Consider the following 23,160-nt stretch of genomic DNA (forward strand, 5'->3'; position numbering starts at 1 on the left):
CAGCAATTACTGCTTTTGTTTGTTAACATGTTGCCTGGCCTGCTGAGTATTTCAGACATTCTTGATTCTCATTCAAGAACATGGATTCAATGTTTCTTTAATAAATGGCTAAAATCAGGGATAATGCATAATATGATGCATAATATTGTAAAATTCCAACAACACAAAGTTAAATTTCTGTGCTATATGTGTAATGCATTTGTGGCTTTCATAGCTCTAAACATAGCACAAAAAGCCCCAAATCTAAAAGTGAACTATTTTGTCTGCAGATACTGTCTGTCTAATCCATCATTCTGCATTATAGATTCCTATACCTACATTTAAAATGGAAACAGGTAATTTAAACTTGATCTACTACAAATATATCTTTCTGCCTGCAACATCTCAGTTCTGTGTGACTCATCTAGACAACATGCAAAAGTAATTAGTAGTTAAGGCAAGAAAGGCTCCTCTCTCCAATAGAGAGGCAATTGTTTGCATGCAGTTTGAGGGGCACCACTCTGTAACCATGTATGTGACACTGTTGGAAAAAGTTCTATACCTCAACCAACTGCTTCTCAAATTGCCATGAGTTGTCTGAATATATCCAAAGTTGAGGATGCTAGATTTTTGAACTCTAAGGGGATTGAAATATAAAAGAGGACAGGGAAGTCATAATATAAACATAGGGAGAAAAGAAAACAATTGTAACTTAATTCATACATTTTGTTATTCAAAATCAGAACTCAGGGAAGAAACCAGGGAAGAGGTTACTTAAATACAGACTCACTCAGTACAAAAAGTTGTGAAACAGAATATTACACTGGGAATGGAAGGAGGGGCATATGAGTAAACATGGCTTTAATTGGCAAAGATACAGCCAAATGTTCAGATTTTAAATCGGTTTGGAATCAACATTGCTTTGCCATGGAACACATACTGTGGGTTGAACCATGACATTTTTTTTTACTCTTGTATGGGATATGGGCATTTCTAGCAAGGTAGACATTTTGCCCACCCTTTGTTGCTCTTGAAGCTATTACTCTCTAGACCATTTCAGACGGCAGTTAAAAGTTAACCAGATTTTTTTTCAGATTACTTACAGTGTGGAAACAGGCCCTTTGGCCCAAAAAGTCCACACCGACCCTCCGAACAGCAACCCACCCAGATCCATTCCCCTACATTTACCCCTTCACCCAACACTACGGGCAATTTAGCATGGCCAATTCACCTAACCTGCACATTTTTGGACTGTGGGAGGAAACCGGAGCACCGGAGGAAACGCACACAAGACACAGGGAGAATGTGCAAACTCCACACAGACAGTTGCCTGAGGCAGGAATGCACACAAGACACAGGGAGAATGGGGAAACTCCACACAGACAGTTGCCTGAGGCAGGAATTGAACCCAGGTCTCTGACGCTGTGAGGCAGCAGTGCTAACCACTGTGCCGCCCTATGGATATGAAGTCATACATAGACTATAGACCAGGCAAAGACAGATGACCTTCTCTCAAAGATATTCGTCATTTTAAAAAAAATGACAGTTGACAATGGCTGAGTGATCACCATTAGATGAGATCTAATTCTAAATTGTATCCAATTCAAATTTTACCACCCATTATGTTGAGTTTAAACCCATATTTCCAGAATATTAGCCTTAAACACAGAAATACTCATCTACAGACATTACCACAATGCTACTGAATTACAGGTTAAGCCTCCCTCCAAGGATTTCACTCTTTCTGTAGCATGTTACTCCCTCTCAGAACAGGACTGTAGGTTTTCTTTTATAAAAAAAAAAGCAACACACTCCTCTGCTTACCAGATTTTGCTCTAGTCATCACATAGCCACCATTGCTAGATATGGTCAGTGACTGAGGTTTCAAGATCTCTCCTGGTGATGACTGGTTACTTTCTGATCTAGCTGCAGTAGAAACTTGGATGTAGGGTCCTACAGCAGCCACACGACCAGAGGTGTTAGAGTGCGCTGGTGTTGTTGGTGTGCCATTAATTCGATTCAGCTGCTAGAGGAGAAACAGGTTTGTTTAAAACAAACATCAATATCAAATTTTAAGGAAAGGTCAACTGTTTCACCACAATAAATTTGCATTATTAGAATCTTATCTTGACAAAACTGGTTTGGACAACCAATTTTATATTGAGTTGGAGGATTATGCCACTATAGTAGGATGGAAGGGAGGTAATGGCAAGTGGGACTTTAGGGGGTCCAATGGGACTCAAGTTAAAAAAGCTGAAAACAACTTCAGATTGACTGCTGGCTAGTAGACATTGTAAGAAGAAAATAGGTGGACAGTAATGGCAATAACTGCAGTCAGGAAGGAAAATGACGAGGTAGCCATGCCAGGAATTTTCCCATTGTCTCCATATACTTAGCATTCTTATGTTTGTACTGTAAATTCTAGTATTTCAGAGTACAAATATACAGTCATATTGCACAGAAACAGACCCTTCATTAATTAGACTATGTTACAGTTAATTGGTTGAGAAAACAATGTCATTTCACAAAGTAGTTGCAAATAAGTGAGTAATCTGATTTCTTGGTATTATGCTAATTTGTAAATAGTACAGGTCTGGGGAAAAAAGAAAAGTGGTTTTGGTTGGTCTCGTAGCTGCTACTTGCTGATTTTCCTATCTTCTGATTGCTTTGAAATGTCCAATGATTACATGTCACCCAATTAGCAACTTAAAAAAATAGAAAACCAAGTGGCCTGGGTTTTTAGCCCTCTGGGCACACAAATGATGCGATGTTTTGAAACTATGAGGCTAATGATGCACAACAGATAATAATTTCCAATTATACAGATGTTAATGAAAGTCATTTTAACACAGTTGTTGCTCAATAATTCAGCAAAACAAAATGCAACAAATGGCATTGTATCATTACTTACTTATTAACAAGACAAAATTAGTGAAATCTTCATCTTTTAGGAAACAAGAGTTCAGATTGTGTGTTTAAAAGATCTGCTTGCAAGGATATGATAAGCACAAATCAAAGCAGTTCAGAACTCTAATGTTTCTTTGCAGAACTGTGCACATTTGTTCAATTACAAACAAAATCTTAAGATATAAAAATAGAAATCAGCATCATACAGGGATGTTTTCCTTTTGACGTGATTCAGATTTCTTCTTCCACAAACGTTCACGAAGTTCACTGATTCTTTTGTCCATCATCGTCACTTCCACATTACGCTTGTTAAGCAGTTCTTTTTGATGTTGAAGTTTAGTGTTTTGTTCCTGATTAAGTTTGTTGCGAATCTAAAAAGGACAGTAAATCCATAGTGTGAAGATGTTCTGTATCATACTGTGTTTATGAACTCTTCCTCAAGCTCAAGTTTCGTTAGTTGGTCAGGGAAAGTTAGGGAGCGGCAAGCTTCTCTATTGCTGCTTTTCTGTTGTGTGAGACCTATGCTAATGGTGCTGGCTCCCAGCACGTTGGTGTTGTGCAGCCAGTGCCAATCCAAAATTGACGCTGCCAGATTGGTGAGGCTGGTTGCCAGAATGAATTTTTTTGAAGCAATTGGTCTTCCTAGTGCCTGGCTTAAGTGAATCAGCCACTTGATAGACTGATTTTGTTTGCTTGCCTTCTTAACCATTGTGCAAAATAAGTACATGGAACTATAATGAAAGCAGTTTTTTTTTTAAAAATCCTATGCTTCTATAAAGAACATCTTCAATCAAATGAAGATCACCATCTTCAGAAATGTCAAGGTGAATGCAGATTTATACTTTTAGCATTCAACAGTGTCATGACAAAGATGATGTTAAGATTCATGATCCTCTTTACTGAAATTAATTTTTTTCTCTTTGGTTCTAGGTACAATATGATAAAAATTCATACCGTACCTACAGTTCATGCCACATGCCTTACCTGCAGTTCTTGGTATAGCTTCTTTAATTCAACTGCAGCAGGTCCTGGCACTTGTCCATTATAAGACTGCAATCCATTAGATTTTCCTTTCCTCAAGTCGTCGAGTTGCTGTGTTAGCTGATCAACTTTCAATACAGCTGACTGCAACTCACGTTGTTTCTCATGGAACATATTATTGATGTGCTCAATTTCAGATGCTATGAGAAGAAAAAAGGGCAAGAAAAATAAAAAATAGCAACCTCCAAATATGCTAGCAAAAATAGCAACCTCCCAAACTTCAAGAAAATAGCAAGACAATATTCTAGTTTAAAGTTAATGTGCTGGAAAACAGCTAAAATCCACATGTTGTACCATTGGGTTGTAGGAGCTCTTGGATGCAATGCAATAAGGATGTCATACATGCATGAAACCATCGCTCCTGCCTTTTCATTGACCTTAACATGTCTGAACTTGAGGGCATGTGGCACATATGACAAGCTAAGAAATTTCTCAAATACAGACTGGAGGACTTTGCCATGTTACAAATAGGAGAAATCATAAGGAATGGTATCGCTTGCACGGTCAACATTTATTTTTCCTCTCCAACTACTCGTGAGAAGTTGGTGACAAATCAATGCAGTCCATCTGGTGAAGGCAATTCCAAAATGCTGTCAGAAGAGACGGTTTTAGGCTTTTGATTCAGCAATGAAGAATGAATGATACAATTTCCAGTCATTTCAATGTGAGACTTGCAAGAGAACCCAGAGTGCTCCCAGGTCTTTGAAGATTCATATGTTTGAGTGTTGATGCAGCTTTGGCAAGTGGCTGCAATGTATTTTCAGTGGCTGCACACATTATATCCCTGGTGCACTAATAGTGGAAGGAGTAAGGGTTTTAGAGTGGTTGTTGATCAAGCAGGCTGTTTTGTCTCTTATTTAGCCTTGAGTATTGTTGGACATCCAGGCAAGTAGAAAGTACTCCAGTGTTTTATACATTGTAAAACATTCCTTTTCAGGCATCAGTCAAGTTATAGCCATATAACAATTAATTTCTGATTTGTGCTCAATGTCAGTGTGCGCGCAGCTGGTACAGGTGTGTTTATGGTCAAGTGGAACACCTCAGATGTAAGGGCTTTGACAATAGTGATGCCAGAGAATTTCAAAGGAGATGGTTAGATTCTCCCCTGCTCAAAACTCTGTGGCTTGATGAATGTGAGATACAATTGTTACTTCCACTTACAAGCCCAAAGCAGCAATGAGGCCATGATTTGCTGCATGTGGGCACAGATTGTTTCATCATTCGAGTATTTGAGAATAGAATCAAGCAGTGCATAATGAAAAACTCCAATTCTGACATTATGATTGAGGGCAGATCAGTGAAAACTGGTAAGCAGGTCAGGGCTGTGCAAATGTCGCTTGATCGCACTGTCAATGACCTCAACGGACTGGATCTGTTGCCTTTAATAGTTGGAATACATGTGTACCCTGACACAAGTTTTCTTGTTGTTAAGTAAAAGCCAGTGTTCTAGTTATGTTGGAATAGCTTGGGTAGAAATGCAGCTGCTTCAGGAGCACATCTTGCAACAACGGAGCCATGCTGCTTCAGGGGAATCATTCTTTATCCAGTATCTAGCTGACTTGGTCATTCCTTGATGTCACAAAGTGAATCAAGTTGACGAGAGGCTGAATTCAGTGGTGGTGAGGATCTCAGGAATAGACCAAGGTAGATGATCGGGTTCACACTCTAGCATCATTGCAAATGCTTCAGCAATTTCTTTTGCAGTAATGCTGGGTTCTACCAAACTTAGGATGCTGATATTCACGCAGCCTCCTTCTCAAACTAGATGGTCAATTGTACAACAACATTCACAACTGTACCTGGCAAGACTTCACATGTGCCCATTCATTACGATACAAAAAACAAAGACAGGTTCAGTCCAGGGATATGGAGACTCATAACTGAAAATAATGGTCTAGCTGAGAGCTGAGCAGAGATTTGCAAAGGTTTTAGCATAACTTATTTTTGCTGTTAATGGCTGTATTTACAAAGAATTCCAAGTACTTTCCTACAGCTACAGTAAACTACCCTGCCACCTTTAAAAATCTGCAAATCTGCATACTGTAAGGGCCCCATGTGCTATTAGGGGAAAGAAAGCCGATTTTATGGAGTAATGGTTCCTTTAAGAATTAGGAACTGAGTTCTAGCAAAAAACGCTGAGCACTACTAAATAGTTCATGTGATCAGGTTGCCTGGGAGATGAACAATATAAAACAAAAGGGTCAACAAGAAGAGGGATGAGTTCTTGATTCAAGCAGCTTAGCTTGGGAGTTTAGAATAAGTTGAAGGAAACATGTTGTTTAGCAGAATTCAGTTGAAATTCTGGGCATTAGCAAAAAAATGCTGGAACTGCTCAACTACAGGGCTGCAATGGGAGGTGCATTTCTGGCATATCCAGGCTGAAGGAGGAAAGAGGAGAGATACAGAGGAGAGAGAGAGATGGAGAGAGAGAGAGAGATTTTAGATAGAATCTCTTTAAATACAGAACATCAGAATTAGAAAAATGCCAGGGTGGGTTTGTTTTGGGGGGGGGGGGTGGAAGCTTAGCAACTTTACAACATTTGCAGGAGATTTGAAGGGACAGCCTTGATGGATATATGCAAAAAGCTGAAGAAATCTTATTCTGAATTCAAGCTGTTAACAGCATCCAGATTAAGTTGTTACACATTCAAAGTTTGAGGGTTGCAGCGTTGGGGAAGGGAGAGGAAAACGGAGTCTTACACTTACACAATTGTATGCAATGCATTTTTGTTATAGAGTCATAGAAACAGATCCTTCAGTCCAACTCGTCCATGCCAACCAGATATCCCAACCTAATTTAGTCCCATTTTCCAGCACATGGCCCAATGCCCTCTAAACCCTTCTTTTTCATATACCCATCCAGATGCCTTTTAAATGTTGCAATTGTACCAGCCTCCACCACTTCCTCTGGCAGCACATTCTATAATCGCATCACCCCCAGCATGAAAACGTTGCCCCTTAGGTCTCTTTTACAGCTTTCACCTCTCACCCTAAACTTCTGCCCTCTAGTTCTGGACTTCCCCCCGCCCCAGGAAAAAGACCATATCTATTTACCCTATCCATGCCCCTCATGAATTTATAAACCCCTATAAGGTCACTCCTCAGCCTCCAACGCTCCAAGGAAAACAGCCCCAGCTTATTCAGCTTCTCCCTGTTTCCCAAATCTTCCAACCCTGGCAATGTGCTTGTAAATCTGTTCTGAACCCTCTCAAGTATCACAACATCCTTCTGAAAGGAGGGAGACCAGAATTGCACACTATATTCAAAAAGTGGCCTAACCAATGTCCTGTACAGTTGCAACATGACCTCCCAGTTCCTATACTCAATGCTGTGTCTAATAAAGGAAAGCATACCAAACGCCTTCTTCACTATCCTATCTAGCTGCGACTCCACTTTCAAGGAGTTATGAACCTGCACTCCAAGGTCTCTGTGTTCAGCAAGACTCCTCAGGACCTTACCATTAAGTTTTGCTTTTGCAAAATGCAGCACCTCACATTTATCTGAATTAAACTCCATCTGCCACTCCTCAGTCCACTGGCCCATCTGATCAAGATCCCATTGTAATCTGAGGTAACATTCTTCACTGTCCTCCACCACCAATTTTGGTGTCATCTGCAAACTTACTAACTATACCTCTTATGTTCACATCCAAATAATTTATACAAATGACAAAAAGCAGTGGACCCAGCCCTGATCCTTGTGGCACACCAATGGTCACAGGCCTCCAGGCTGAAAAGCAGCCCTCTACCTCCACTCTCTGTATTCTACCTTCAAGCCAGTTCTCTATCCAAATGGCTAGTTCTCCCTATATTCCATGACAATTTCTTTTTTTAAGGCTATAGTCTGCTAACCAGTCGTCCATGAGGAACCTTGTCGAACCTTTAGAAGCAAAGAGGTTCTTCTGCAGCTGTACAGGGCCCTGGTGAGACCACACCTGGAGTACTGTGTGCAGCTCTGGTCTCCAAATTTGAGGAAAGACATTCTGGCTATTGAGGGAGTGCAGCGTAGGTTCACGAGGTCAATTCCTAGAATGGCGGGACTACCTTATGCTGAAAGACTGGAGCGACTGGGCTTGTATACCCTTGAGTTTAGAAGACTGAGGGAATCTGATTGAGACATATAAGATTATTAAAGGATTGGACACTCTGGAGGCAGGAAACATGTTTCCTTTGATGGGTGAGTCCCGAACTAGAGGACACAGCTTAAAAATACGGGGTAGACCATTTAGGACAGAGATGAGGAGAAACTTTTTCATCCAGAGAGTGGTGGATGTGTGGAATGCTCTGCCCTAGAGGGCAGTGGAGGCACAGTCTCTGGATTCATTTAAGAAAGAGTTGGATAGAGCTCTCAAGGATAGTGGAATCAAGGGTTATGGAGATAAGGCAGGAACAGGATACTAATTAAGGATGATCAGCCATGATCATATTGAATGGTGGTGCAGGCTCAAAAGGGCAGAATGGCCTACTCCTGCACCTATTGTCTATTGAACGCTTTATTGAAGTCCATATAGATCACGTCCACCACTCTGCTCTCATCAATCCTCTGTTACTTTTTCAAAAACTTATTAAGGTTCCTGAGACATGACTTTCCATGCACAAAGCCACGTTGACTATCAGTCCTTGGCTTACCAAATGCACGTAAATGTCAGGCTCACAGGTCTATAGTTCCCTGACCTTCCCTTACCACCTTTCCTAAATAATGGCACCACGTTAGCCAACCTCCAGTCTTCTGGCACCTCACCTGTGACTATCAATGATACAAATATCTCAGCAAGGGGCCCAACAATCACTTCCCTAGCTTCCCACAGATCTCTAAGGTACACCTAAGCAAGTCCTGGGGATTTATCCACTTTTTTGTGTTTTAAGACATCCAGCACCTCCTGCTTTGTAATATGGATATTTTTCAAGATATCACCATTTTTCTATAGTAAAATTATTTTATTTAAACTGTGAACTTTGTGGCTCCATTCTTTTAATAAATAGCTGGGTTTTCAGATTCTTTAAAAAAAAAAATGCCGGTTTCATTCAAGATCATAAGAATCCCTTGATCCCTGGGCTCCTGTACTCACTGCCTTTTCATAACATACCTCCCAAAACTTCCTACATACTTGACCATTTTAAATTGCTTTGTCCATGTGTCTCCCAATCTTACTAATCTGTCTGTGCTTTCCAGAAGTATGCCACTATCTTGTTCACTTTATTACCAAATTTTGTATCATCCACATGCTTCAAAACTGTACCTAAGTTTAACATGGGAAAGGTATCTAAAAAGATACTAGTGTTTTAATGGTTCGTAACAAGAAGTCCCTTGATTTGTAAAATTCACAATGTCTGCAAATTTGATAGCTTTTGGAAACAAAAGTTTCAAAAAGAAATGCAATGCATACTATGCACATAACTCTTCAGGCAACCACAGCAAAGATTAAGATTCCATATATTTTGATAGAAAGAATGAAGAGGGAAATATAAAATAAAGGGCAAAACTTTGAAAGGAGAGAAGACTAAAGCCTTAAAAAAAGAAATTGTCAAAATAGGAGAACAATTTAATGAGGCCGAATTCAATGAATAAATGGGATTTAGATTTTAGCACATGGATGCAAAATGAAAAGACTGCAGTAATGTTGGGCCTCAGAAAGGATCTTCGAAATTATACTATACAGAAGTAGGCATTTCAGCCTCTTGAGCCTGGTCTTCCTTCGCAACATCATTTTCCCGTACTATCTTCGTAACCTTTGATATTTTTAATAATTATAAGTCTATGCCCTGAACATACTTAATGACTGAACATCCAGAGTCCTTTGGTATTGAGAATTCCAAAGACTCACTATCCCCTGAGGAGATTCTAAGTCCTAAATTACTTACCCTTATTCTAAGGCTGCATTCCCTGAATATAGAACGCCAGCCAGTGGAACAATCCTTTCTACATATACCCTCTAAAGCCCTATAATAATTTTCTATGGCTCAGTGACATGTCCTCTTTTTCTTCTAAACTCCAGAGAATACAGGGTCAATCTCCACAGTCCCTTCTCAGTGGACAACTCCAACATCCCTAGAATCAATGTGGGATATTTCTTGCTGCACTCAATGAGTGTCAGGGGTATCTTACCTTGGGTAAGGAGCCCAAATCTACACCGAATAATCCAGGCGCAGTTGCACCCAAGCCTCGACTGTATTGCATTTAGAATATTGCATTCAGTTTTGGGAATTTCACTTTACACAGAATGTCAAGACCAATGAAAAGATACTGAAGAGACAACAGTTTTGAAGATTACACTAGAGAAATTTGGTTTTACACCTAAAGATGTATGATACTGACAGACACAAAGAACTGCAGATGCGAGTAATCTAGAACAAAAACAGAGTACTGGAGAAACACAGTGGGTCTTGCAGCAGGCAGCATCTGTAAAGAGAAAGTTTCACTGCGTCACTGGACTCGAAATGTTTTTGTTTAAAAATATTGAGTTTTGTCGAGGTAAATATGGAAGAAACATTCTCATGAACAACGTGTGACTAGAAAAGATCATAAATTGAATTTTGATCATAAATTCAATTGTAAAATGAAGGAGGCATTAAGTGTTTTTCAAAACAAAATCAAGAAACTTGTTAGAATGTGAAATGCTTGGTCAGAAACGAAGTGGAAGCAGTATTCACAATTTCTTCTAGAAAGCAAAGTGGATAAATATTTGTAAAATAAGAACAATAAATGGCACTGGGGAAAGGAACAAATGAAGAGCTCTTTCAGAGAGCCGACACAGGTATAAGCAACACATACTGCATATTCTATGATATTGTCCAAAATAAATTAACTTTTTACTGATAGACCTTAACTATATTTTAAAATTCATTCACAGGATGCCAGCATCGCTGGCTAGGCCAGCATTCATTGCCCACCCCTAATTTCCCAGAGGGCAGTTGAGAGTCAACCACATTGCTAGTGCTTGAAAATCAAAATATATTTGAAATGAAGAATACTCACATAGATTGCCATTGATAATTTTACTGTAGTCCACCTGTCCTCGCATAGCTCGTATCCGTTTCAATTTTGCCTCCTGACTCTCCATACGTTCTTTCAATTTTTGTAATTTTTCACTTTCTGAAATAGACTGCTGCTGACGCCGCTCTTGTTGTTTCAGATAACGCAAACGCTGCTCCTTTGGGAAAAAGAGGAACCAAGTACTGATCTTTGATTCTGCTTCTTCAAATTAAAATCTTGCAACACAAATATGGACACTATATTACAGGGTAAAGCAACATGTGAGTATTTAAACCAAAAGCAGAATACTGTGGATACTAGAAATCTGAAATAAGAGCAAAAAGTGCTATAATTATCAAGCAGGTTTGGCAGCATCTAGTGAAAGAGAAACACGTGATGCTGCCAGATGACTGAATATTTCTAGCATTGCTTATACCTAAATTGCAATATTACAATTTTGCATTTCAAAAGCCTCCATTTGCTGTGCTGCATCAGAGACACAAGGTATCTTAAAGTGAAGATTAAGTACTATGATAGATTGATTTGTGGAACAATACCTTGTTTCAGATTTATGACAGATCAAGAGTGTTGGCAGGCAAGAAGAGAACTTTGTGTCAGAGTTTTACTCTGTTGAATGGCAACAATGTGACTCTGTGCTTACATTTCCCTTGCAAATCCAATTTGGTATTCTTGCTTGTCTTCAGAAGCCAGCAAATCACAGTGCAAAATGATTCACAGATCAGTGAAGTAGGAGAATGCAAAATTAAGTGGATGTTCTGTTTATCTAAACTTGAACCTTGAGTGAGTCTATGTTGGCTATTATGTTTTCACAAGTACCTATACAAATCCAGCGGTCACCAGATAGTTTTGTAAAAGAAAATCACAAAATCAAGCTATCAATTAAAGCGTTAAGTTTAAAGCAGAAACTAACCAGTATGAGAATATGAAATTTTGCTGGGAGCAAATTCTCAGTATTGTAGACAGAGGGAGGTATGAGATGGCCTTACTACCTCTTGCACCTCCGAGTTTGCTTACTCTAAATGAGGTCTCTTGCAAGAAAGGACTATTATGATCCTCAAGAACCTTTCTTTGCCAAAAAATTTGAATTAAACACAATAGCAGCTTGTTTCTAATTGCTGCAGGCCCAGAACATTTCTTAAAAAGCCAACATGTGCAGACAGGGAGACAAACTCAACCACTTTGTGGGACCCTAGAGTCAAGTTGGAAATTGAATTTCCTTTAAAGTTTGAGATAAAGACACACAATACTATTGAGAAATTATTCTGGATTGTATATAATCTAAATCACATATCCTTGTTTGAATATTCAATTGCTTCTTAAGATAGATTTAAAAATCTTAAAAAATTAACTTTAAAGTAGAATTGTCATGGTACAACTATTTTTAGTTATCACAGACTTCTCAATACTGCAATGAATTCGGAATTGATTCTTATAATGAAGTCATGAGTATTAAGGGTGTAGTCTCCTACTTAATCCTCATTATCACAAACACAGATAACAAGAACATAGAACTCTTAATTAAGGATTTTCAAAGATTTTAACTGGTTAACTTACGGCAAGTTGTTTCTGCTGTAATATTCCTACAGAAATATTCTGTTCCGAAACAATTTTGCTAGTTTGGAAACTTTTCAGACTTGGTAGACATTTCTTTGCTGGAGTCGAGAATGTGGTCCTGGAAAAGCACAGGTCAGGCAGCATCCGAGGAGCAGAAAAATCAATGCTTCGGGCTAAAGCCCTACATCAGGAATGAGGCTGGGAGCCTCGGGGGTGGAGAGATAAATGGGAGGGGGTGGGGATGGGGATGGAGGGAAAGGTAGCTGAGAGTGTAATAGCTGGGGGTAATGGTGATAGGTCAGAGGGGAGGATGGAGTGGATAGGTGGGAAGGAAGACAGGCAGGTAAGACAGGTCATGACAGCAGTGCTGAACTGGAAGGTTGGAACTGGGATAAGGTGGGGGGGTAACGGGGAAAAAGAAGAAACTAGTGAAACCCACATTGATGCCATGGGGTTGCAGGGTCCCGAGACAGAAGAGCAGGTTTTCAGGCATTGGGTGATAAGGGAGTGGTGATGGAGGAGGCTCAGGACCTGCATATCCTCGGCAGAGTGGGAGGGGGAGTTGAAGTGTTCAGCCAGGGGGCGGTGTGGTTGGTTGGTGCAGGTATCCCGAAGGTGTTCTCTGAACTGCTCTGCGAGTAGGCATTCTGTTGCCCCAATGTAGAGGAGACTGCATTGGGAGCAATGGACACAGTAAATGACATGTGTAGAAGTGCAGGTGAAACTTTGATAATGTGGAAGGCTCTTTTGGGGCCTTGGACAGAAATGAGGGGGAGGTGTTGGCATAGGTTTTGCAAATCCTGCGGTGGCAGGGGAAGGTGCCAGGAAGGAAGGATGGGTTGTTGGTGGGAGTGGACCTGACGGGATAGCTGCGGAGAGAACTGAAAGTGGATAGGGGTGGGGAGGGAAATATATTTCTAGTGGTGGGATCTGTTTATACGTAGCAGAAATGGTGGAGGATGATGCGTTGGTGGGGTGGAAGGTGAGGATCGGGGGTTTCTGTCCTTCTTGTGGTTGGAGGGGTGGGGTTTGACGGTGAAGGTACGGAAAGTGGATGAGATGCGCTGGAGAGCATCAACCACCATGTGGGAAGGGAAACTGCAGGACCCAACTTTTGGCTAAGTAGTTGAGTAAGTTCCTTTAATGATCTGAAATCTTCTTAGTTGAGGTTTTAGGTTTCCTACAAATTTGACTGGATAGTTTTATCTTGCCGGGGATAAAGTTAGTAAAACTATTGACAACTTCAGTGCCAAGGAACTTTTAACACAAATTTTAATCCCTTTCACCAGTCAGTAACATTGAGGTTGACTGTAATAACTCCATACCACCTCATCCAGTATTACCCAACTCCGTGACAGCCAAAAAATCAAGGCTGTCCCTTGTTCATTTTTATAGCTCAGTATCAGTTACAGCATATATTCTATACTGTTATCTGATGGCTTTATCTCAAAACTCTTCTAGCTGATTTGTGTCATGACTTAATTGAGAAGTGTGCGCTGATAATTGCGTACTTAACACTAAGCAGTCACAGTCTAAAACTGTGCAGTGTGTAAAATCACATGAGACTACCAAGATGACAATGTACCTGACTCTGACTACTTCTAAAGACAAAGGCCATTCATGTCAGCTTTCACCAGTAATAGAAAATACAGCAACAAAAAGAGATTTATACCCAATTCCTCAATTAGAAGATATACTAACAGGGTTGGGAGTGCTTCATTCCTCTTTAAGATTCATTTATGCAAGGGATACTGACATGTACCACTGATGTAGCTATAAAAATATCAACCTTTGACATAATGCATTTGCTATAACAACGTAGAGTGATGATATTTAGTTTTAGAACTATAAGTACTATAACATGACTTAAGAATCAAGTCATAACTAGAGTAGATGCTGCAGCTTTTTCACACTCTGATAAGTATGGTATGTCTTGCAGAACTCATTATACCCTTAAGAAGTCTTGGCTACGTAAAATGCCTGCTTATCGACACAAGTTTCCTGTACTCCTCCATGTACCACCAAAAGTATTTCACATACTCCTTAGAATTTCTCCTTACAGCATTTGGGTAGTATACCATTCCTCGTCTGCAGATCTATGAGGATGTCTTCGCCTCATCAGAACTCTGCTTTTAAAATAACATATTGGGAATTCCTTCAGTCACACTTTCAGTGTGAGCTCACTGTATTAATTTGCTTATCTTTGAATTTGCTTTCTGAACCTCAACTAATTAAAATATAATCACCATATTGTTCTTTTGAATCAGCTCATCCTTGAAAAAAGGTTCTGTTACTCTAACATCCGTTTGTCATAGTATTTTGATTTCTGGTGATAGACTTTGCTTAACTACTATTCTGATTACCACAGGATGGAGAAGACATAGAGATGTACAGCATGGAAATCTGGAACTTGTTCCTGTAACTGTTTGTCACTTGAAGCTCATTCAGGATTTCAGTGATTATACTTAAAGCTATAACTTTTATTCTTGCCAAATAATTACTCTGCAGTAAATCAACTTCATCCATGGGTAATTTCTTAATAACTCTTACTATATCATTGCTTCAGACAGAAGTTGCACTCTAACCTCACCTTGTGCATCAATATGAAATATACTTTCCACTTATTTAATTTACTAACACTTTGGCTTTCATTGCGCTCTTTGAAGGAAAGACTACATCCTTCTCCAGCAAAATAGTTATGGGTTTAATTGCATTATTTGAAGAAAGAAGGGTTATCTTTCCTTTGGACAAAAAAATTTCACATCTCTCAGTTAACTTGTTCACCTCACCTGCATTCACAACAGGTTTAACTTCCAGCTTCTTGGTTGTAGTTAAGACTTCAACTTGGTCTCTAGCATTTCCTTTTGAGAATTCCTTTATCAGACTCACTCTTACAAACCTGCCGAGTCACTTTTTTTTTTACAGCACAGAGAGAGTTCCTTTGACCTATCCTGTCAGTGTCAATCCAACTGCCATCTATTCTAATTCCATTTTCTACCATTTGTCTCATTGGCTTGGGTGCTATATGCTCATCTAAATAGTTTTAAATGTCTTGAGGATTTCCAACTCCAACACCCTTTCAGGCAGAGATATGCAGATATCCAAAACTGTCTGCGTGAAAAGTTGTTTGCTCAAATTCCCTCCAAACTTCCTGCTACTTACCTTAAATCTGTGCTCTTGGTTATCGACCACTCTGTGGAAGAAACAGTTTCTCCCTATCTACCCTGTTTATACCCTTCAACCTTGTAGACCTCAAACTTCTATGCTCTAAAGAAAACAACCCAGCCTATCGCGTCTCTCTCATAGCAGCATTGCTCCAGCTGAGGCAAAATCTCGGTGGAAAAAACCCCAAGGAATGACTGATGCTGGAAATCAGAAACAGAAACAGGAAATGTTGGAAAAAATTAAGGTTTAGCAACATCAGTGGAAACAAAGCGACACTTCCTTTCCTTGACCTGTCCATCTCCAGTTCAGGGAATAACTCGTCCACTGCTTGCCACTGACTCCCATAGCTACTTTCACTGCAGCTCTTCCCACCTCACACCTTGCAAGGATTCTATCCCATGCTTCCAGTTCCTTCACCTACATCATATTTGTTCAGATGATCCCATCTTCCAAAACAGGGTTGCTGACATGTCTTCCTTCTTCCATAACATGTGGTTTCTTGTCCAGTGTGATTCCGGATTGATTTTCATGCTCCTTGGATGCTGCCTGACGTGCTGTGCATTTCCAGCACCACTCTAATCTCCAGCATCTGCAGTCCTCACTTTTGCCTGCCCACTGTGGTTGACAGGGCCCTCAACCGCATCTGACCTATCACCAGTCCTACACCCTTGCCCCTTTCCATCATTCACAGTCAGTGATCAGGTCCCCCCTTGTTCTCACTTAACAACCCACCACCCTCCACATTCAAAGGATCATTCTCCATCATTTCAGACAACTCCAGCAGAACGCCACCCTTACATCTTCCTCTCACTCCCCTTGTCTGCATTTCGTAAGGATCATTCCCTCACAGGCACACTAGCACATTCCTCAACCACCAACACCATCTCACCTTCCCATAGTTCTTTCCCACGTAACCACAGAAGGTGCAACACCTGCCCCTTCACCTCCTCCCTGCTCACCAACCAAAAGCCTAAACAGTCTCTCCGGGTGAAGCAGCATTTCACCTGTAGCTTCCCCAATCTTATATCTTGTATTCGCTGCATCCAATGTGGTCCACTCTACATTGGACAGACCAAACACATTCTGGGTGAGTGCTTTGCAAAACACCTCCAGTCCGAGCACAGGCATGACTGACCTTCCTGTATTTGGTCGTTTTAACACAGCATCCTGCTCGTATGGGCACTCGTCTGTCCTCAGCATGCTGCAATGCTCCAGTGAATCACTGTGGAAACTGAAGGAGCAACATCTGATTTTCAGACAATGCAGTTTACAAGCTTCTAAGCTCAATATTGAGTTCAATATCTTCAAATTGTGAACTCATTCTTCCCTTTTTGTTAGTTTTGCTTGTTACATTCTCTGTCTCCCTCTCTCCCCTTAACCCATCCCTGTGGGACTGTCTGTTCTTCCCAGTTGGGCAATTAGACACACCATTGCTCTGCCATTCTCACATTCCAATCACTTAATCTGAACCATCAACATCCTTTCTCTGCCAGCACTGCAACTGCTCCCCACCATTGATAAATGCTGACGCCTCCACACTTTACATTTGCTCTGATGAAGAGTCATCTCGACTCAAAATGTTAGCTTGCTTTCTCTCTATGGATGTTACTTGACCTGCTGTGATCTCCAGCAATTTTTGTTTTCAGAGTTGTCATTAACCTGAAACCCGAGAAATGGTATGGATGGCTAATAAGTTTGATTATATCCTGCTGATAACAACGATCTGAAAATGTAAGTGACGTGAACAAAGTTTAAGTCCAAATCCACTTACACCCACCATGGATTGCAAATAGATAGTCAGGATTTCAGGTTAATTTACCTTTCAATGTTATTATCCTGCTACAATGCAACTTTCACCATCAGTTTTCTTCCAAATTGTCCAAAACCATGTTAAAAAGTTCAAAAAGCTTCTTTTGAATTATCAGTTTCCCATAAGTCCCTGTGCAAAAATCTGAGTTCTGCTAAGAGCTGCCATATTAAAATCACTCAAAGAAAAAAATTCAACTGTATGAATTATATTCAAGTTAAGTTGTCATAGCCTTACCAGACCATAGAGCTGCTCTCTCATTAGAGGAGAGAGAGATGACTGGTGGTGATTTAACCTGAGGGCTACCATATCTTAGGTGAGGGGAGAGCTGGCGATGATGAGTCCTTCATGGATCAGCCAGTGACAGGAAATGAATCCACAATGTTGGTATCACACTGCTTCACAAACGAACCATCCAGCCAAATGAGCTAAACTGAATTATACTATTCTCACAAGACAAATCCTTCGACTGTGAATACTGCTTCTGGGATAATGAGACTTTTATGAAGCAACATTTCAATTGGTGTCAAAAGGGAATTCCTTGATTTTTCTCCCCCTCAAAAGAACCTGTGAAAAGCTGTCCACCCTGCCCATGTCAGCAGTTAAGATCTACTGGAGCCTCCTCCAGTCTTTTCTGATCTAACTATCAATGTAAACCTCTACTCTTTTCTCCCACAAATGTTTATCCAGCGTTGCTTAGCCAATCTCTGTGATAGTTGAATCCCAGTTCCTCACCACTTCTTCTGAATACCCCATTTGATTTCAGGGTGGGTGTCTTAATTATTTGATTATTTACTAAATAATATGACCACCTTGCTATTTTTGCTAAAACAAAATCTCAAACGTCATTGCCAATTGTGTGACCACAGCAAAAAGTTATTAACATATTTTTGTAATTTACCGTAGTATTCCGCAATCAGTCAGTTTGCTGTTGTTAAGATACAAAATATTCAGTTTCAGTATAAGAAATCCCTTCTATGGCTTCTCAGTCCAACAGCAAGTCTCAAATATTCTACCTATTCCAAATTATAATACCAAACTGAAGTGATCAGCAATGGTTTCAGAAGGCAAAAGTGCATGGATATTAATTCAGGATTGTGGCTTGCAATATATAAAAAGCAAATCAGTCAGAATTCTAAAGAAAAGATCAAGGGAACCTGGAGGGCAAGTTTAATTAGACTAGTGAGACTTTGTAAAATCAGCCAGTTATGTAATAGTGGAAACCTTTGAACAGATTGCATCTTCACCTGTCAGTTAAGGAAGGTAGAAAATAAAATGATGCAAAGAAAGTATACTGCTTTTGTTATAAAATGATTCTAAGCACCATGAAATAGTTTCACAAGGATAAATCACTTCGCTTCAAGACCTTTTTTTAAAATATTCTTTGATGGAATGTCAGCATTCCTGGCAAGGCCAGCATTTATTGCTCATTTCTAACTGCCCTTGAGAAAGTGGTGTTGAAACACCTTTTTGAATTGCAGTGACTCCATGTTGTTAAGGGTTCCAAGATTTTGACCCTGCAGCAGCCGAGAAACGGCACATACAGTTTCAAGCCAAGGATTAAAAACTAACCAAATAGTAAATTGGAGAAAACTTCAGAGAATGATGGCTGAACCTAAGTGGAAAGTACTGGGGTATGCTTGCCCACCTTGTTTTCCGAAAATGAACATTAGGATCTGTGAAGTAATAAGACAATCATGCCAACAATAGTTGCTACCTTATCAAAGGAGAAAACAATAGCTTGGTACTTTTGCAACCATACAACTGCAGGTTAAAAAGCTTTTGCCCCTGCAGAATTGGAACCTGATGATGTGAACACAGAAAAAGATTTGGATCGATAAACTTTCATTAATAAAATCTGTGTAGAAGATGATGCTGTAATTGCTTATGAAGCTGGTCAGATTTTGACACATTTAAAAGTAGTGCAGATAGTTCCACAGAAGAATGCATAGCAGAAATCAGTGGATTAGATACAGGACTGCAGAAATTTCAGCCAAAAATTCTTCAATCTGTGCTAGTATTTAAGTTATTAGACTCTGCAAACATATCGAGTAAAAAATGACTAAGTTTTTTAGTTAAATTTGCAGAAAGACAAACTGTGTGAACAAATGTTGGAATCACCAAAAAAAAAAATTCTTGGAAAGCACTATTTTTCAGCACTGTTCGAAGTGCAAATGAAACAATCTGCCATATGACAAAAAAAGGAGGGCACAATATAATTAATGAGTTGATGAGACCCTCTCAATACATATCAATACACAGTACAAAAGAACTTTAATGGAAATGAGGACAGAAAATGTTTTAAATATACTGAGAAGTAAAAATAATTTGGGATTTGTAATAAAAGAATGAATACCAGAAATGTCTAAAGTGTAGTCAATGGGTATTTTTGGCACAATTTAAAACAAAATAAAGTCAAAAATTGTCCCAAATAGTTCATAGATTCCAAAACTAAATACAAACATTAAGTTTGGAGGAAGATCTTGGAAATAATGATCAAAGATAGGCCTTTATGAGTTACAAGAATTTTCAGGCCAGTAATAATTATGTTTGTGCCAGAGTCTATCAACTGAGCTGTTGTGTAATATGTCTACAGTGTGTGCATTGGACTGGCTAAAATGATACCAAGACTCTGAGTAATAAGGATTAGGACAAAGTTAAGGAATTGTAGAATTCCTTGGTTTCAGGTTTGGAGTGATGAAACGCTACAATCTTGTAAAATAATTATTCCTTGTAAAATAGTTGGAATAAATCATTTTATTACAACAGTAATAGTACTGTATGCAATGCATAAAACATTGATAAAACAAGATGCAGAAAACAATGAAACTATTATGTTTAGAAAATCTGAAATCGAAATTTACATAATTGGGACATTATTGTATTCCTTTAATGGAATATAACCTCCCCATTCAAAAAAATTCAAATGATATTAACAGAGGACAGAAACTTGGAAGACAAAATTTAATTGTGTTAAAACTACAAAGGCTATACATTCAAAAGATTAAAAAATTTCGTAGAGGACATAAGAATAAGGGAAGAAAAATTCAATGAATAACCCAGTAGCAACTTAAGAGATAAAGTGATAGATAAGATTTGTAAGAAATATGAAAGGACAAAGTTTTAATCTGTAGGAAATCTGTGCTTAGCACAGGATTTCAACAAGGTAGTGGTCATGGACCTAAAAGTGCGGAATAAAGAAGGTAAACCATTTTACATTTTGTAGATTTAGCAAGAGAGAAAGAAACCTATACTGCTAACTGACACAGCAGTGAATCTGCACAGTTACTGCCTTTGCCGTTTGAGACCATGTATCCCTAGACATCGGAATGTGTCTCGGAAAAATGAACAGATAGCAAAATTCACAGTTGACCCTGGATGAACCTGTGTGGGAGAGCTCACAGCACAGGAACTGATAAGTGCACAGTTTTAAACATGTAACCTTGCTATATGTCTGCAGGAGTGAACAGAGTGGGTTCTTTCTTGATTATATGTTTTATTTAGATCAGTCTCGATTAAATTTTAAAAATATAAATCATAAGTACTAAGTTAGGCTGGAGCACTTTATTTAGGACAAAAAGATGGGGCTATTTTCTGGGTCTGTAGATTGTGAAGGAGCAAAGATGGCCATTAGTAGAGTGATATGCTCTTTCAATTGGATGTGGGAGTTTAGGAGAGTTTCCATGTTTATGATGATTATGTCTGCAGTAAGTCTGTTTGGATGTGAACCCTACTGAATCGCATGGATCAGCTGAGCAACAGTGAGAGACAATGAGGAATTTACAAGAGCTAGGGAGTGTGATGGATGACAGTTATAGGAAGGAAGTAAAGTCGCAGATACAGTCATGTAGATGGGTTAACTCCAGGAAAGGTAGGAGGGGTAGTCAAGTAGTGCAGGAGTCTTCTGTGGCTATCCCCATTTTAAACAAGCATGCTGTTTTGGAAAATGTAGGGAGTGATGGACTCTCAGAGGAATGTAGCACAAACAACCAAGTTTCTGGTATTGAGACAGGCTCTAATGCAATGAGGGGTACGTCAGGTTCCAAGCAATTGACGATGATACATCTCCCTGGTGCCAGACTCAAGGATGTCTCAGAGAGGGTGCAGAATGTTCTCAAAGGGGAGAGGGACCAGCAGGAGGTCACTGTACATATTGTAACTAATACAGGAAGGGAATAGGATGAGATTCTGAAGGAAGAATATTAAAAGCTAGACAGGAATTTAACAAGGAGGTTCTCGAGAGTAGTAATATCAGGATTACTCCTGGTGCTACAAGCTTGTGAGGGTAGGAATTGGAGGATAAAGCAGATGCAGAATTGTGTGGCTGAGGAGTTGGTGCAGGGGAGAAGGGTTCACATTTTTGAATCACTGGAATCTCTTCTGGGGTAGAAATGACCTGTGAAGGATGGATTGCATCTGAATTGGAAGGGGACTAATATACTGACAGGGAGATTTGCTAGAGCTGCTCAGGAGGATTTAAACTAGTAAGCTGGAGAGGGGGCGGGGGGAGAAACAGTGAGGAAAGAGATCAATCTGAGACGGTACAATTGCAAAAGAGAGCAAGTCAAACAGTTAGGACAGGAAGGAACAAAGCAGAGAACAAGGTAGAACTGATAAATTAAACTGCATTTACTTCAATGCAAGAGGCTTAACAGGGAAGGCAGATGAATCCAGGGCATGGTTAGGAACATGGGACTCGGATATCATAGCAATTACAGAAATGTCACTCAGGGATGGACAAGACTGGGAAGCTTAATGTTCCAGGATACAAATGCTACAGGAAGGATAGAAGGGGCGGGGGAAGAGTGCAAGAGAGGAGTGGGAGTGGTGTTTTTGATAAGGGATAGTATTACTGCAGTACTTAGGGAAGGTATTCCTGGGAATATATCCAGGGAAGTTATTTAGGTGGAACTGAGAAATAAGAAAGGGATAATCACGTTATTGGGATTGTATTATAGACCCCCTAAATAGTCAGCCGGAAATTGAGAAACAAATTTGTAAGGAGATCTCAGTAATCTGCAAGAATAATAGGGTGGTTATGGTAAAGGATTTTAACTTTCCAAACATAGATTGGGACTGCCACAGTGTTAAGGGTTTAAATGGAGAGGAATTTGTCAAGTTTATACAAGAAAATTCTACATCCAGTATGTGGATGTTCCTACTAGAGAAGGTACAAAACTTGACCTTCTCTTGGGAAATAAGGCAGAGCAGATAACCGAGATATCAGTGGGGGAGCACTTTGGGGCCAGAGACTATAATTCTATTACTTTTAAAATAGTGATGGAAAATTAGATCAGATGTAAAAGTTGAAGTTCTAAATTGGAGGAAGGCTATGTTTGATGGTATTAGGCTCGAACTTTCAAAAGCTGATTGGGGGCAGATATTCGCAGGTAAAGGGACGGTTGGAAAATGCGAAGCCTTCAAAAATGAGATAATGAGATAGCATATTCCTGTTAGAGAGAAAGGAAAGGCTGGTTCATGTTGGGAATGCTGGATGACGAGAGAAATGGAGGTTTCGGTTAAGAAAGAGGAGGAAACATATGACAGGTAGAGAAAGGAGAGATTGAGTGAATCCTTTGAAGAGTATAAAGGCAGTACGAGTATACTTAAGGGGGAAATCAAGAGGGCAAAAATTTGGGCATGAGGTAGCTTTGGCAAACAGAACATAGAACATTACAGCACAGTACAGGCCCTTTGGCCCTCGATGTTGCACT

At 39.7% G+C, this 23,160-nt stretch overlaps 1 protein-coding gene across 3 annotated transcripts in view; it reads right to left on the reverse strand.

Moving 5' to 3' along the window:
* Window positions 1-23,160, reverse strand: part of ppp1r13bb (protein phosphatase 1, regulatory subunit 13Bb) — a 115,537-nt gene that overhangs the window by 26,887 nt on the left and 65,490 nt on the right. For 2 of the 3 annotated variants that reach the window (XM_043697523.1, XM_043697521.1), the window contains exons 6-9: window positions 10,903-11,077; window positions 3,871-4,067; window positions 3,093-3,257; window positions 1,804-2,005 (exon numbers count right to left, since the gene is read on the reverse strand). In XM_043697523.1, the coding sequence (XP_043553458.1) occupies window positions 1,804-2,005; window positions 3,093-3,257; window positions 3,871-4,067; window positions 10,903-11,077 (739 nt within the window). The remainder of the gene's footprint in view (window positions 1-1,803; window positions 2,006-3,092; window positions 3,258-3,870; window positions 4,068-10,902; window positions 11,078-23,160) is intronic. The other variant, XM_043697522.1, reaches the window with a different exon arrangement.

Source organism: Chiloscyllium plagiosum, chromosome 10 (genome assembly GCF_004010195.1).
Source record: "Chiloscyllium plagiosum isolate BGI_BamShark_2017 chromosome 10, ASM401019v2, whole genome shotgun sequence".
In the NCBI taxonomy this organism is placed as follows: Eukaryota; Metazoa; Chordata; class Chondrichthyes; order Orectolobiformes; family Hemiscylliidae; genus Chiloscyllium; species Chiloscyllium plagiosum.